Source organism: Sorghum bicolor, chromosome 3, assembly GCF_000003195.3.
Source record: "Sorghum bicolor cultivar BTx623 chromosome 3, Sorghum_bicolor_NCBIv3, whole genome shotgun sequence".
In the NCBI taxonomy this organism is placed as follows: Eukaryota; Viridiplantae; Streptophyta; class Magnoliopsida; order Poales; family Poaceae; genus Sorghum; species Sorghum bicolor.
Window position 1 is genome coordinate 46,638,785 of NC_012872.2, and position 13,028 is coordinate 46,651,812.

Sequence of the window (13,028 nt, forward strand, 5' to 3'; positions counted from 1 at the left end):
TTATGAGTACTAGGTTTGGAGTCAACCAGTCAACAGTGTCCCTGTGTGGAGCTTCCGTCGAGAGCGTTGTTTTACTTCATGCTATCATTTTTGTATGAGACTATGTGATATATTATATTCCGCTATGTAATAAACACTGCAATGGTACATTTGAGATTTGTCTACTTATGTGTGCGACTATTCCTGGGGCACATATGAGTCTTTTATGCATCCTATTTTGTTCTTAAAATATGGGTGTGACAAATTGGTATCAAAGCTTTGTTGACTGTCGAACGCAAGCCTAGTTAGAAATCAGTCGCCTTAAGGTTTTGAAATTGCTATAAAATCCTTGTTCTATAAACCTTGATATTTTCTCCTATACTATATCCTTTCCATTGCTATTCATCTTCACCTTGTTGCTTATTTTAAAGACTTATTCTCATCCCCAATCCTTGCTTGGTATGCTTTTAAAACCTTGTCTTACCACTTTCTAGCGTCATTGAAATAGGTGTTTTAGGACCTTTACCCTTAATAGGAAGAGAACGATAGCACCGCAAGTTGAGTCAATGCTTGAAGTGTGAAACCTTTGATGCTTGGTTTGGTTTGTTATTATGCTTATGCTTGATTTGGATCTTTGTAATGAGTGTAATGATCTTGTATATTTTATCTACAATTTCATTTAGTCTATAGGCCTAAGGCATAAGGATTAATGGACTAAATAGTCGGGTTTGGTTAAAATCCTGTTTATGTCCTTTGCTGTTTTCTGGAGCAGTCTGTAAAAATTCTGGTATAAATCACATTCTGTTTGTGCAATATTCATCAAATTTTTCTGGAAACAAGTAGACCTTCATATCTTTCCAATGCCGCAAGAATGACCATAATATCTATTATGAGCTGTGAGTTATGACTGTTTAAAGTTGAGGTTTCTACGCAGTCTGGAATTCTGTACAGTTTCGGTTGTACCCAGTTTTTGATTAACCTAACTTTGGAATCTGGTAATATGATCTAAATGAAAGTTGTAGAAAATTTCTTTATCTTTTCAACGGTGTACTTCATGTATCCTTTTGAATTCTGGAACTCGAGATATGACTGATTTTCTGATCAGCTGATGTTGGATGTTACCCAGAAAATTTCAGATTCCGTTAACTCTTGTAACTGTCGTGCTGGACATTACTAAGACATGATTGTATGCCTCGAAATGCAGATGGCAGTAAGAGGAAGAGGCAGAGGCAGAGGCCGTGGCAATGGTGACAATGCCCCAATTGTTGTGGAGGAACTTATGCAAACTCAGAATGAGATGATGCACGTTTTCATGCAGCACCTACAGCAACAACCCCCACCAACACCACCACCTGTTCATGTGAGAGATAAGCGTGGAGAGTTTATGAAGGGAAGACCCCCAGTGTTTACACACTCAGCTGATCCTATGGAGGCAGATGATTGGCTTCGTGCTGTAGAAAGACAACTGAACATAGCCCAGTGCAATGATATGGAAAAAGTGTTGTATGCTTCTGGACAACTTCAGGGAGCAGCTCAGACATGGTGGGAGTCATACCAAGCTGCTCGTCCCAACAATGCTCGTCCTGTCACCTGGATGGAATTTTGCAGAGACTTCCGAGCACGACACATCAATGAGGGAATGATGGAGCTCAAGCAGGAAGAATTCAGATCTCTCAGGATGGGTTCTATGTCTGTGGCTGAGTATCATGACATGTTTGAGCAGTTGGCTCGCTATGCTCCAAATGAAGTTAGAGAAGATGCTGATAAGCAACGTCTATTCATGAAAGGTCTTTACTATGAACTTAGATTGCAACTGGCTGGAAACACTTATCCTACTTTCCAGGCACTGGTGAACCGTGCTATTGTGTTGGATAACATGCGCAAAGGTCAGGACAAGAAGAGGAGGATGCTAGCACAAGGTTCTGGAGGCAACAACCGCCAACGTTTCAATTCTCAGCAAGGCGATCAACAGAGGTACCAGGGACCGGTTGGACAATGGGATCGCAACCAACAACCTCAGCGTAATCCTAATCAACAGCAGAGTGGTCAGCAGGTTCTCCGCTCAGGGAATTCAACTGCCACCTCTATGAAGAGAAGTGCTCCCAATACCCCTACTAGGTGTTTTCGCTGTGGGAAAGAAGTTCATATGTCATATGATTGCCCAGAGAGGTTCAACCAGCAGAACAACAATCAAAAGTCTAATTCTCATGGAGCAAAGGTGAACCACGTGGCTGCAGAGACAGTACAGGAAGGACCAGAGATTATGATGGGTACGTTCAGTATCAACTCTATGTTTTATTTGATTCTGGAGCTTCGCATACATTCATATCACAAGCATTTGTTAGAGTTCATAGCATTCCACTAGTTGCCATGAAAACCCATATGCTAGTAAACTCATCGGGAGGGACTATACCAGTTTCGTATTGTTGCCCCTCAGCAAGTCTTTCTTTAAGGGGGGTAGATTTCCCGGTTAGTCCTATGGTTATGAGAACCTCAGCCATAGATGTGATACTGGGTTTGGATTGGATGAAGAAATATGCTACAGAAATTAAGTGCAAAGAGAAAGTAGTAGTTGTGACAACACCGAAGGGAGAGAGAATCAGTGTGGATGTAGCAGTGCAGGCTCCACCCACCGCTACAGTGAATCAGCTGAATGATGGTGTTGATCTTCAGGACTGTGTAGGGAATAGATTTTCAGATAAGATGCCAGGTATGCTACCTGACCTAAGACGTTGATTTTGCTAGTGCAATGGAATCGGTTTTCAGAGGCAGAAGCAACTTGATAAAGAGAGGATGTTTGGAGAGGGCCATATCCACAGTGGTTTGTTTATGCACTGCTCAATCTCGAGGACGAGATTCTTTTAAGGGGGGTAGAGTTTGTAACACCCAAAATTTGATTTTGAATTAATAGGAATTAATTTGATTATTTAAGAATTTTTGTGAGCATTTGAATCTAGCAAATAAATAATTTTATGGAGAATAAAATTTATCTTAAGGGTAGCAACATGCTTTTGCATTCATGCTGAGAATAGCATTTATTTTGTGTTGTGTGTTTCTGTTTTTACCCTTTGTTTTTGCTCAAAATTGCTTTGGAAAACATGTTTTGGAAAATAAAAACAGAAAAAAGAAGAGAAAGGGAGAAAGTCCCAGGGATCCAGGCTGAGGCCCAGCTCCCTTCCCCCGGCCTGCTCTTTTTTTCCCATGCGCGTGGCCCACTAGTGGCCAGCCAGCCCCGCGCCCGCCTCCTCCCCACTGCGGCCCACCAAGCGCCATGCGGCCCGCGCGCCCCACTTCCCTCCCTCTCCCTCCTTTCTTTGGCTGACGGTTGGGGCCCGCGTGTCAGCGTCGCCTTCCTCCTACCTCTCGCCGTATGCGAGCAGGACTCGGCCGAGAGTCCCGTGGCCAAATCAATCCTGAAAACTTCGAGATTTCCTTGCCAAAACGCGCAAAGCCAAGCCCTATAAAGCGCTGAGCCCACCCCGCACCTTCCTTTTGCAACCTTTAGCGTCCCGAGAAGCCCTAGCCGCCGCGTTTGGATCTCACTGTGCTGAGCTTCTCCGTTGGCCGCGACCCGAGACTTCCGTTCGCTTCTAGCCTGAGAAAACCCCTTGGGTGAGTTCGCCGCACTCTCCTCCACGCGCCCATGGTCTCGGTTTATGTTTTGGTGCTCGGAGACGAGAAGTCGGCGAAGCTGGAGAGCTCCGCGGTGGCGCAAATGGCGCACCACCATGCCGGGGCAGCGCCCCCCTGCGTGTTTCCCAGCCGCCCGATGGAAGATCACCGGCCAGGATTAGAAGATACCCCTTCGGGGGGTATTTTTCTTAAGAGACCCTCGATTTTCTCTTAATTGAACCCGCGGTCCTGGCGCCCTAGAGGAGTTTACGTTTTCCAGATTTAAAAGCGTATTTCTGTCAGCTCAGTTCAAAGGCGCTTTCCAGAAATTACAGAAATGCCACTGATTTTATTTTACTCATAAAATGCTCATTTTAATTCCGTTTTTGTCAATTCAAATTCCGTTAGATTCGTAATTACATGCTCTACATGTTAGAATGTTAGTTTACTGTTTTGGAACTTTTTAATTTCCTGGTACTATTTAATTAATTATTTCTCTATAGGAAATCTTAGAAAATTCATATCTTTCACGTTTTAATTCTGATTTTCGTGAACTTTACGTTTGTGTGATCGTAGCAATGCGTAGGATATTTTCATAGACTTTTATATTTGTTTTACCACTGTTTGGTGTAATGTTCTAATTATACCTTGTTTGCTTTGTGTATGATTGTCTCCATTGGATTGCGTGTTGTTGATTGATGTTTGGGAATAGACGGTGAGCCGTACGTAGGTGATCTAGACCAAGCTTTTGAAGACCAGCAGGCTCAGGAGAGCTTTGAGCAAGGCAAGTATAACTTGGGATCATCCTTGTTACCTATTCACTTATAACTACACATATATATCATATGCATGCTATCACCTTGTCGACCTTAGCAAAATCATAGATGATTGTTACCTGGATTCCTTGCTACCTACTTGATATGCATTTGGTGTAGATGTGCTAGTGCTTGATATAATCCGTGATCTTGTAAGATGATTAATAGCTATGCAATGAAAATAAAAGAATGACAAATAACTGTATGAGATCTTGTCTGTACGTGATCACCTGGGATAACAGTGCAACCATGAGGGCTATAATGGCTCTGGCTTTAGCTCAGTATGAAGACCTTTTCTAGCTTGTTAGAGGTTACCCGAAAGGGCGGAGGGGCTGAACCGTTTTGGGTATAGTGTGGCCTCTGTCTGTATGAGTATAGGCTGCGAGTCATTGTGCCATCGGAAGGGGGGCTCTATATCTGCGCGCAAAGGAAACCTTGCGGCCCTAACTTGTTAGACGAACTTTCGAAAGGCTTCATAGTGATCCCTGCCGACTTCCCTAGGAAGGGGGTTAAGAGATTAGCTACCTCGGGCGAAAGGGTAAATCATGACTCATGGGTAAAGATGTACAATCTCTGCAGAGTGTAAAACTGGTATACTAGCCGAGCTCATGGTCAGGAGCGGCCTTGGGGACATCTACATTAAGATGATGAGCTTGTTATGTTATTATGTTTATTTGATTATCGTTTATGATATGAATTAATTATGCTTACACTAGATCATGTGATTAATGGATTATTTATGCTACCTTGACATTTGCTATCCAATGAATAAACATGCTATCCACTATTAAAAGCTGAATGCAGTCAAACCAGTGTCAGCTATTTGAGCCTCATGAACCCCTAGTTATACTTGTTGAGTACGATATGTGCTCACTCTTATAATTTCCCAACACCTCAGGATATGCTAATGAAGATAACTGGAATGAGGATTACCGTTATGAGTACTAGGTTTGGAGTCAACCAGTCAACAGTGTCCCTGTGTGGAGCTTCCGTCGAGAGCGTTGTTTTACTTCATGCTATCATTTTTGTATGAGACTATGTGATATATTATATTCCGCTATGTAATAAACACTGCAATGGTACATTTGAGATTTGTCTACTTATATGTGCGACTATTCCTGGGGCACATATGAGTCTTCTATGCATCATATTTTGTTCTTAAAATATGGGTGTGACACATCCCATGCATAAGAGTCACCAAGACCACAAGGAGGATCGAGAAGAGCAACATCAATGGCTAGAGGGCATTAAAAATCCATGTGCTATCACCATTAAATGGATGGACAAGGAAGAAGCCTTAATGGATTCTGACTTTGACTCAATTTCAAATGATGAGTTCTTGACTCCCTTTGAAGATGAGATTCATCCAACTACAGAAGAGGGCATAGGCGAGACCAATCTAGGAGAAACTCCAAATATTCAGATTGGAGACGAAGATAACATTAATGAGCATGGAATTTATTTCATAGCCACTTCGTTTACTCCATGCTCATATGCAACACCTTCCCAATCTATTGGTCTCTCCAACATCACCACATTTGAGATCTCCAACCCCCTCTTTCTTTCTATTTATAAAAAATTTAAAAGGGCAGTTGTCGATGTATATAATAAATACTGTAGATCTCGTTGAGTTGATCTTGATACAGGTCAGCGTTGGAGGGGAAACCACTCCACCAACATAATTTGATGGTTTCCCAAGGACAAGCTTAGTGTCCTAAAACAAGCACTTATCAGATCATAACATGAACTTCTAATTATTTGCAACATTACCTTGTGTATTGAGCATATAAAGATAATTGTAGAAATATTCCTTCGGGTATTCTTGTCACTAACCTTTCCAGGAGTGGAGCAAGAAGATCGGATGAATGACAAGTGTTGATATTTGGTAACGCCATCAGGAAATGATCCGCAAGCGCACGGATATCGGTGAGCACTTCACCCGGGAGGTTATCCAGAGTATCGTATTTATATTTTTACCACTGGGAGAAAGCGTGCATCTGACTAACCAAATCTATTGCTACTATCCTTTAGGCTACAAAGAATGTGAGAAGACTACAACCGTAGTCTCGTTCTAACCTTGGTAAGGATGATCTACTGTTCTATTGGAGAAGCTTACGGAATCTAGACACCACAAAGGATGTTCGACCCACACCTATAAACCCTACCCGTCCTGCTAACGAGATGTGGGATACAAAGGTAACTCGGAAATGTCACGTTCCTCGCTACTACCACGGTCTAGCTAGTCAGGGGATATCTATGAGTACCCTAGCCCAAACACCACGTTTACGCTAGCAATGATTACTCTAAACTCAACCGGAAGAGATTAAAGTAAACTCATAAACCAAAGAACAATAAGAACAAGAACTTACTAGAATTTAGAAGTCGAATTACTGAAGAATCCTAGGAGCAAGCCTCAGGTTAGGAGACTTGATCCCACAGGTACAACCTCGAGGTAGACACCGACAGGTCGGGCTTCCTCCGATCTACACCTCCACTCTATCTCTCTCAATCTAGTAGAACTTAGAAGAACATATTCTACTCTCACATTGGATGCTAAGCCCTAAGTCTATTTAGAGGAGAGGTATTCCTTCGAGGGCTCCTCTCAACTCTATGATGAACTTGTTCTCCTCCACGGGCCAGGGGGTCTGCTTATATCGTCCCCTCAGGTGAACGTGGGCCGTCGGATCAAACCGACATTGATTGAATGGTTATCCTTGATCCTTTAGGTCGGTGGAGCGTTACTCCCGAAGCAAGTCCTGATTGGACTCTAGGTCAGGGCGGGCGCCCTAGGGGGGAGGGCGGGCGCCCTGCCCTCGGGCCCGATCACCTTCCCGTTCGTTCTCGTGGCTTCTGGATTCTTCTAGATGATAGAAAATTGCGCGGCACGTTAATATCTCTATGTAAACCCGACGTGTGGTCCTTTCTTCCATATTTCCTGATAACCCCCTGCAGAAATAGACAAACACCAAAACTCGTGGAATTCTATTAGATAAAACCCTAAGTTTAGATGTTGGTTGCATTTGGATCCTTTTCTTTATTTATTTGATGATTATATTTGGTACTTAAGGACCGTCAACAACTCCCCCAAGCTTACCTCTTGCTCGTCCCTGAGCAAGGATGGACTCAAGAGTTTCTGCAGTGGTTTTATGCCTTAAAGGTACACATGCGTTCAAACAAGATCTCATCTCTGGGTTAGGGTAAACTGTTAAGATTTAAACTTACTCATTTTACCTTTCACCATGGGGCTTGTAACCGTCACTTATGTCTTGAGCAGTTAAAAGATAGAACGGTCAAGTCAAGCGTCATGTCTCTTATTCTTGGTCAACTATAGCTCTGGAGTTTTTGTAGATTTTCAAAATAAAACTCAGAGATTCCTTGTATGACTCTCTCAAATCTCTCTTTTGTGGTATTTTTGGATCCTTACCAAGGCAGTAATGGTATATGCCTTCTCTCGAAGTATGTGGTATTTTTGGTATGAGACATAGTGACATTGCCTTCTCTCTCATCCTACTCTAATAAGGTTTTGATATCTGGAGCTCATAGGTGGGAGACAGATAATACATACTTACAAGACATTTATTGCATAGTCAAACCATGGATCCAGAAGAATAAGTCAATAAGTCAAATCAAGATGTGCATGTGTGGCGAATGAATGGTGTATGGTGATAACAATGGTGAAAGTCTAATTCTACTTTTGCTCTTTTAAGGGGATACATACCTTTCTTGCACTTTGAAGCTTTTTGAGGAGAATGAGATGCTCTATATTTTCTTTTTCTTTTCTCTCTGGTGGGTATCTTGTACCCCTAATTCTACTGTCGGACACTTGTCTATTTTTACCTCTCGTCTCACTTTTTCTTTTCTTTGAGGTTCTGGGCACTTGCCCCTTTTTATTTCCTCGTATATTTTTTTAGAGCACTCACCCTCCTAGAATAATGTAGCAAGTGGTAGTAACCAAAATAACTAGAGCATTTATTTCACGGGGAACAACAGGGATATGATAATGTTTTTGGCTATTCTCTCCCGGATAGGAGTAGATTAATTTTAGGTGAATCTGGAGACGGAAATGAGTGGATATATGTGGATGCGTACTTCCAGAGTAGAAGTAGTATGAATGAGTGAACGTGCAAGTTAATCTTGATTTTAACCGCATGACAAGCTCTTAAGGGTCTACACATCTTGACCACACTCAATGCTCATAAGCAGTAAAAAGTAAATGTATGGTTCATAGTCTAACAAGCATGTATATATGGCTGTGGTAGGATTTTAAACTCTCATCATACAGGAACTCATCATGTGTTATTTTAAAGATTTTCAAAGATAAAATTCTCCAGAATTCTAGCATCTCTAGGAACAGATAAATAGCAGCTCAAGCTTCCCATATCGTATCCGTTAACGACTTAGACTTTTAGATCAAGTACTCTTCCCACAAGTTCAGATTTTAGAGCAAATCTTAATTCATAACAGTCATGCCTAAACTTGAGAGAGATTTTAATTTTGAGAACTAGTTATGGTAGAGCAACTATTCATCATTTTTATGTGAGAGCTTATCATGAGGGTTCATAGCAAACTTCATTTATTTATTTATTTAGCAAACTAAGCAAAGATATATATAAGCACAAAATTTTTATTTGGGTTTTCATGATTATGCATCTTTTTATTATTTGAGTAAAGTATAAACGCGAGTAGAAACACTTATCTGGATAAATGGGGGTGCTCTCCCCCAAGCTGGATTTTGACGTAATTTCTTCTGATGTAGCTAGCAGGTGACGGAGGTGTATTTGAATGCCGGCAGCACCCTGACACCGATTAGGATGTCCTCCGCCGGCTAGTCTTCATTGATCCTTGAATTCTGTGGAGCTCAAATAGACAACAAAGTTTGTGGAACTGGTTAAGTGTTAGCATAAAATCTCTTAGCCTTTATCATATTGAGATTCCTCCTAATAAATATTACTTGGTAGGATCATAAATTTATTTTTATATTTTCATTTTTATAGGATAGGAATATATTCATTTTATTTTTATGCCACCATAGTGAATGTACTTATGGGTTTTATGCCATGAACATACTCACATGGGGCTTACTATTTTTAACATTTTTATTTTCTTTTTTAAGATAGCATGAACCTGATTAACTTAGCAAACTATTAAATAATTGAAAGGAAAAGGATAACTACCAAGTTTACCTCTTGGCAAGGCGTTCGGTGTTTTTAAGTCCTCCGAACGGGACTCTCCGTTTTCTCAGTCGTCCTGGGATTCGCTGGATGGCATAGTCGGTGGTTCCGGCAGCGCCTCTTCTTCGTGTATAACTATCTTCTCTCTCCACACCTGACTCGGTGCTACAGTCTCCTCAGGACAGTTCTATTCAAGCTGTATGTCTTCAGACCTTACCACTTCTCCTTTGTAGTATGCCCATCCGTCCTTGATGATTTGCCTCCTCTGGTTGTGGTTGCGTCGTCTTCTTCTCGTCCTGACCTGCTTAGAGTCTTCAACTATATAGTTAAGGTCAGTAAAATAGCGGCGCACCTTCTCAGAGGGGAAGTGCATGTGGACTTCTTCGGTTCCAATGTAGATGATTGCTCTAACGGTGCTGAGGAACGGTTTCTCAAGGATGATGGGTGGATCGTACTCGTCTTCTCCCATGTCAATAACCTTCAACCTTTCGGAATGTCTGATCTACCATCTGGAGCTATGTCATCCTTTTTGGTCAGAAACGGTGACTTAAGTCAACGATCTTGACCTCCTTGAACTGCAGTGACCATCTTAGCTGACTCGGTCCACATTTGCTTGTTCCTGTTCCTCCCGTTGGTCCTTTCCTTGGTTCATGTCGGGATTGCTCTGAGATTTGTGTAGTCTTGTTCTTGAAGGAAAATGTCTCCTTCCTCTTCTTGATGTAGAGACTAATCTTGGCAGCACTGGGCGTACAAGGTACTAACTCGGACGCAGAGGTTCTTCAATATTCCCTTTGGGAAACTTTAGTGTCCGATATGCAACCCTGGGCATAATGTTGACGCTGGAGCCAAAGTCGCAGAGTGCTTTTGGGAAGTCCACCATGCTGATGGAGATCGGGATGATGGGGCGTCCTGGATCGCCTCTCTGGATTTTGTTGAGGATGTTTGTAGTAGTAGTAGTTGTTGTTTGTTGTTGATGTAGTTTACATCCTCAAGCATCTCAAGGCAGTGATTGCCTGAGTGTCCAGTATCTCCAGTGTGTTTGTGCTTGTAGATCAAGGTTCTTCACTTGGTGGAGTCTGGGAGTTGTAAAACTCCTTCATATTATGCTCAAAGTGTACCTGCTCATAGAGACAAGGCAGAGATCAAGTGCATGGGCTCTGTTGGTGAAAAACACCAACAGAACCAAAAGTGTATTTGTTCTTCTCTAACCTTAAGCATAGTGAGCAAGACAAAGTTGATGGATAATAAGATCATGAGTGTAGCATTTAAAACATTCGTCGGATCAAATCGCTCGACTTAATGGAAAGATAATCTATCTATATTTATGTTTTGCTTATATTTTCCAAAGATTGAATGTGCAACATTTTAGCTTACTAGGAGCAAAGATTAAAGGACTAAACATGCTGAATGAGTTGGGTTGGTTAATTTGGAGTTATAAATCATACATGTTTGTCTCTTTATTTTATGTGAACGCCAGAACCAAGGAGAAACTTATAAAAGCGATAGTCAAGTACCTTAAGATGTTACCTTACTTGAAGAGTGATGGTACAATATCACCTTGTGGAAGCTTTCCTTTCTTAGCGGCTGTGCACCGTGTTTGTGGCACTCTTTGTCTTGTTCCATGGATCGTCTCTCTATGATGAATGAGCTGTGTCTTTCTCGTGCAAATCGTTAAACTTCATGTGTCTCCTTTATCTCCAATGTGAGTTTGTATCTCAGGACTTCCCAGTTTGATATTGAAAGTTTTCCTGCAGGGGTTAGTTCGACAAAATATACCAATGCCTACTCAAGCAGTTTTTAGTTCAGTAACCAAACTAGACTCCATGTCTAATCAGATTAGGGAAGGCTATTTAACCTAAGCACCATGCTTAATTTAAAAGCCAATAGAAGTATGTACAGTACTTCCAAACTAACACTTACTAGGATAAACATAGGTAACATGATGACTTTTATAGAGATCTACTCAAGTGGAGATGAAGTAGTGTGATTAGTATTTAACAAATTGAGCATGTCTCAAAGGTAAGGACAACCAACATAGCAACATGGCAAATGATGTTTGTAAGGTACTCCCCCAAGCTTGAATTTTTGAAAAATTCAAGTTTGGATGAATTTAATTCAATGTTGTGTGATGGTTGGTTGGACATACCTTGTGCTTGTCATTCATCCGATCTTCTTGCTCCAATCTTGGAAAGGTTAGTGGCAAGAATACCTGAAGGAATATTTCTACAGTTATCTTTATATGCTCAATACACAAGGCAATGTTGCAAATAATTAAAAGTTCATGTTACGATCTAATAAGTGCTTGTTTTAGGACACTAAGCTTGTCCTTGGGAAACCATCAATAAACTCAACGAGATCTGCAATATTTATTATAGACATATGCATCGACAACCGCTCTTTTAAAGTTTTTATAAATAGAAAGGAAGAGGGGGTTGAAGATCTCAAATGTGGTGATGTTGGAGAGACCAATAGATTGGGAAGATGTTGCATATGAGCATGGAGTAAACACAGTGGCTATGAAATAAATTTCATGCTCATTAATGTTATCTTCATCTCCAATCTAAATGTTCGGAGTTTCTCCTAGATTGGTCTCGCCTATATCCTCTTCTGTAGTTGGATGAATCTCGTATTCAAGTGGAGTTAAGAACTCACCACTTGAAATTGAGCCAAAGTCAGAATCCATTAAGGCTTCTTCCTTGTCCATCCATTCAATGGTGATAGCACATGGATTTTTAATGCCCTCTAGCCATTGATGTTGCTCTTCTCGATCCTCCTTGTGGTCTTGGTGAGTCTTATGTATGAGATGTCTAGAGAGATTCATAGGATCATCGGGAGGTTCAAGAGAAAGAGCATAGTAGAAATTATTAAGCTCAAGGATGGGTTGGATAGCCGAATCATGGGATTGAAATGTTTGGAAATCGGCTATTGAAACTTTCTTTCCTCGTCTGGGAGATGATTCCTTCTTTATCTCTAAGATTTTTCTATGAAGACTAGTGCAAGAAGGATGTCCACGAATGAAGACATACCTTGCTTTACTAACAGATAAAGAAGGAAAACTGGGGCTCCCCATGGTGAAGACCTATAATCCACACACATCCTCATACTTCCATCTTTCTTCTTCACAAACAAAACTGGGGCTCCCCATGGTGAAGAACTAGGTCTAATATAGCATTTCTGCTGCAATTCTCTTAGCTGCTCTTTCAGTTCAGCTAACTCTGCTGGAGCCATCCTGTAAGGTCTCTTGGCTATGGGGGCAGTCCCGGGGATAAGATCAATGATGAACTCTATATCCCTGTCTGGTGGCATCCCAGGTAGTTCCTCAGGGAATACATCAGGGTATTCTTGCACTATTGGTACTTCCTCTATGGTCCTTGCATCCAAGTTGAAGACCATTGGATTAACTTTAGACCCTCGGGTTTGGCATTTCACTTTAATCCCTTCATGGTTAACT

At 41.4% G+C, this 13,028-nt stretch overlaps 1 protein-coding gene across 1 annotated transcript in view; it reads left to right on the forward strand.

Moving 5' to 3' along the window:
- LOC110433701 overlaps positions 1 to 12,812 on the forward strand; it is a 28,133-nt gene extending 15,321 nt beyond the window's left edge. Inside the window, exons 5-7 of the mRNA XM_021456216.1 lie at positions 1,184 to 2,249; positions 4,304 to 4,349; positions 12,782 to 12,812. Of these exons, the coding sequence (XP_021311891.1) occupies positions 1,184 to 2,249; positions 4,304 to 4,349; positions 12,782 to 12,812 (1,143 nt within the window). The remainder of the gene's footprint in view (positions 1 to 1,183; positions 2,250 to 4,303; positions 4,350 to 12,781) is intronic.